The 2,551-nt window shown below is 37.4% G+C and overlaps 1 protein-coding gene across 1 annotated transcript; it reads left to right on the top strand.

The window, feature by feature from the left end:
• Positions 1-341: 341 nt before the first annotated feature.
• LOC112141769 lies at positions 342-1,873 on the top strand. The gene is made up of 4 exons (XM_024264938.1): positions 342-402; positions 489-769; positions 848-1,141; positions 1,232-1,873. Exons 1-4 carry the CDS (start codon positions 342-344, stop codon positions 1,619-1,621), a joined length of 1,026 nt encoding a protein of 341 aa, XP_024120706.1. The 3' UTR covers positions 1,622-1,873.
• Positions 1,874-2,551: the final 678 nt, after the last annotated feature.

Below are 2,551 nucleotides of genomic sequence, written 5' to 3'. Positions count from 1 at the left end.
CTGTTTACCTTATGTTAAAACAATAACTATAACAAGACTACTACAATTGGACCCTTCACATGCTTGTAGTTTGAATTCTCTCCGTCAGGTAAGTATGGCTGGGTATCAGGACCATAACAATAGGAATGTATGCAGTTGTGACTTATAATACAAACCAATTTAATCAAACCAAACAAATAGGCTGGAAAAAACCCATCCCAGTACAGAGCCCTGTGGTGCACCATTATTGACCTGTGTTTTTATGACTTAAAGCTGTTGATGCACATGGTTTCCTCAATTACTTTCTTCTTTTGCTTGAATTGTTTACAGGTCAGAGTCCTATTGATTTCATCTTTAGATTCATGGTGCAATCTCAGGGCCCATTAGGAGGATTTGAACTCGTGGAAAATCGTCCAACAGCTGGTAAAAAAGAACTCTTTTTCTTTGCTTTTGAGCCAGTTCTCCTTCTTTCAGTCATTCAGTTTTACAAGATTTTGTTTCCTTCAAAGGCAGTAACACCAGTCTGGAGGTGACTCTACTTGAGGCTGACTCCACCACAGTGACTGAAGTCACTTTGGTCGAATCCTCAGGGTCAGGACAGGTTAACGGACTTGTGGAGGCTCAGGGTGGAGGGCAATACTTGGTCCACTTTGACAAGATCCCATCAGTTGAGTTTGTGGTATTAGTGAAAGGACAGAGTACCAACAGTACAACTTCTAGAGCATCCTCAGTGACATTCCAGAGACAGTCTACAACCAGCCTGAGAGCCTCTACACTAACTGTTACTGTGGTAAGAAAAAGCTGCTATCAAAACCATTTTAACTCTAATCAAGAATGTTCATTGGTCTTAATTTTGTTTTGTTTTCAGTCTGATACAGGAAGTGTCTTAGAGCCTGGAACTCCACTCCTCGTTCCCTTTTCTGTGACGACCACTGGTGATGGAGGAAACTTTGTAATCAAAGCTACCAATGATCAAGGATTTGATTTAACCTTCCCATCCAGTTTAACCCTGGAAAGTGGAGGTAGTGCCAACGGTACAGCCAGTATCACAGCACCCTCTACCTCCCAGTCTGGTACTGGTGTCACACTGACCATAGAGGCTGAAGCTCCAGGAGGTGCAGACACCAACTATGGTGTGCTGCGTCTCACTGTTCTTCCAAAGGTCCGTATGAGACAGAAGATTACATTTCTATACATTTGATATATTTTTATGTGTATTTATTCTATTTTAATCATCTTCTTCCACTTTCAGGTGACAGATTTTTCTCCTCCAGTTTGCCAGCTGGTTAGTCTCCAATCCAACTGCAGTGACAACTGCAACCAGTCTATGTGGGAGCTCTCTGTGGAAGTGACTGATGGAGAAAATGGGACTGGGATAGATCGCATCAGTCTCAGAGAAGGCAGCGGGATGTTAAACTCCAATATAACAACAGCCAATGGGAGTGTGACGCTGGTATCCTACAACGCATCCTGCTGCTCACCTAACGTGCAGATAGTGGTTGTAGACCAAGTTGGTAATGTGGATGTCTGCAGTTATTCTATCAAGCCAACAACGCCTTCATCATCCGGAGCTGTTCAGCCCTCTCTTCTTTGTCTTAGCGTCATGATTTTAGGGCTTATGCTGGGCTGTCAGATCAGATAAATGTCTACATTTTTTAAATGTTTTAAAGATGTAGAAAATCATCCGCAGGATGTTAACAATCAGTTAGCTCTCACGTAGAGGTGACAGTTTTCATCAAACTGCAGCTAAGATATTTGGTATACAGTTACTGCATTATTGCATTGAAGTAAGAAGTAAATTAATTAGTGAAGCTAAAGGTAATATTTCTGATTATTAAAAAAAAAAAGATTATGAAATTTAAAAAGAAAATTGAATTAAAAGTTTGCATTCTGATATTGTCATGATTTTTCTTTTTGCCCTGAAGGAAATTTACTTATAGATTAAGATAACTGTTATATTACTATATCTGCATATTTTTTTTTTGGTAGTTCTAAATCATCCTTGAGTATTGTGCTACTTTTTCTCACTGACACTTGTGCTCTCTTATGGGGTCCAAAAGACCCCACCCTTACATTAAGGTTTGATCCCTTCCATGACAAAGATGGACAGGATTTTATATCTGCCACGGACACCAGAAAAGATAAAAAAATATTGAAAAATAAAAAAGTTTTAATGTAAACATGGCTAGGGGAACATAAAATTTAGTAAAAAGTGTATAAAATTAAAAAAAAATGCATTTTATCTTAACGACACTTAATCTAATGTTAATGATTATGGATACTATTTATTTTTTTTATTTTAAAATATAAGAATGTAATAGGTTAAAAAATATTTTCTTAGAATATTGCATAAAGAATGTTCAGAACTAATGCTGATCTGAGTTTTGTGAGAAATAAAAAGAGGTGATTTAATAGATATCAAGTCACATTACACTATATAAACTGATGAGAAATCTTCATCCTGAACACACACATATTTTTTGGTAACACTTTAGATGAGGTCCTGCAAAACATTCAATATAATGTTGACAAAGATAGTTAAGACATTTGTTTACCTTGTAAGCAGTTTATT

The sequence above is a fragment of the Oryzias melastigma genome, unplaced genomic scaffold (genome assembly GCF_002922805.2).
Source record: "Oryzias melastigma strain HK-1 unplaced genomic scaffold, ASM292280v2 sc01746, whole genome shotgun sequence".
Taxonomy (NCBI): Eukaryota; Metazoa; Chordata; class Actinopteri; order Beloniformes; family Adrianichthyidae; genus Oryzias; species Oryzias melastigma.
The sequence above is the reverse complement of the archived record's forward strand: the minus strand, read 5'-3'. Positions and strand labels throughout refer to the sequence as shown.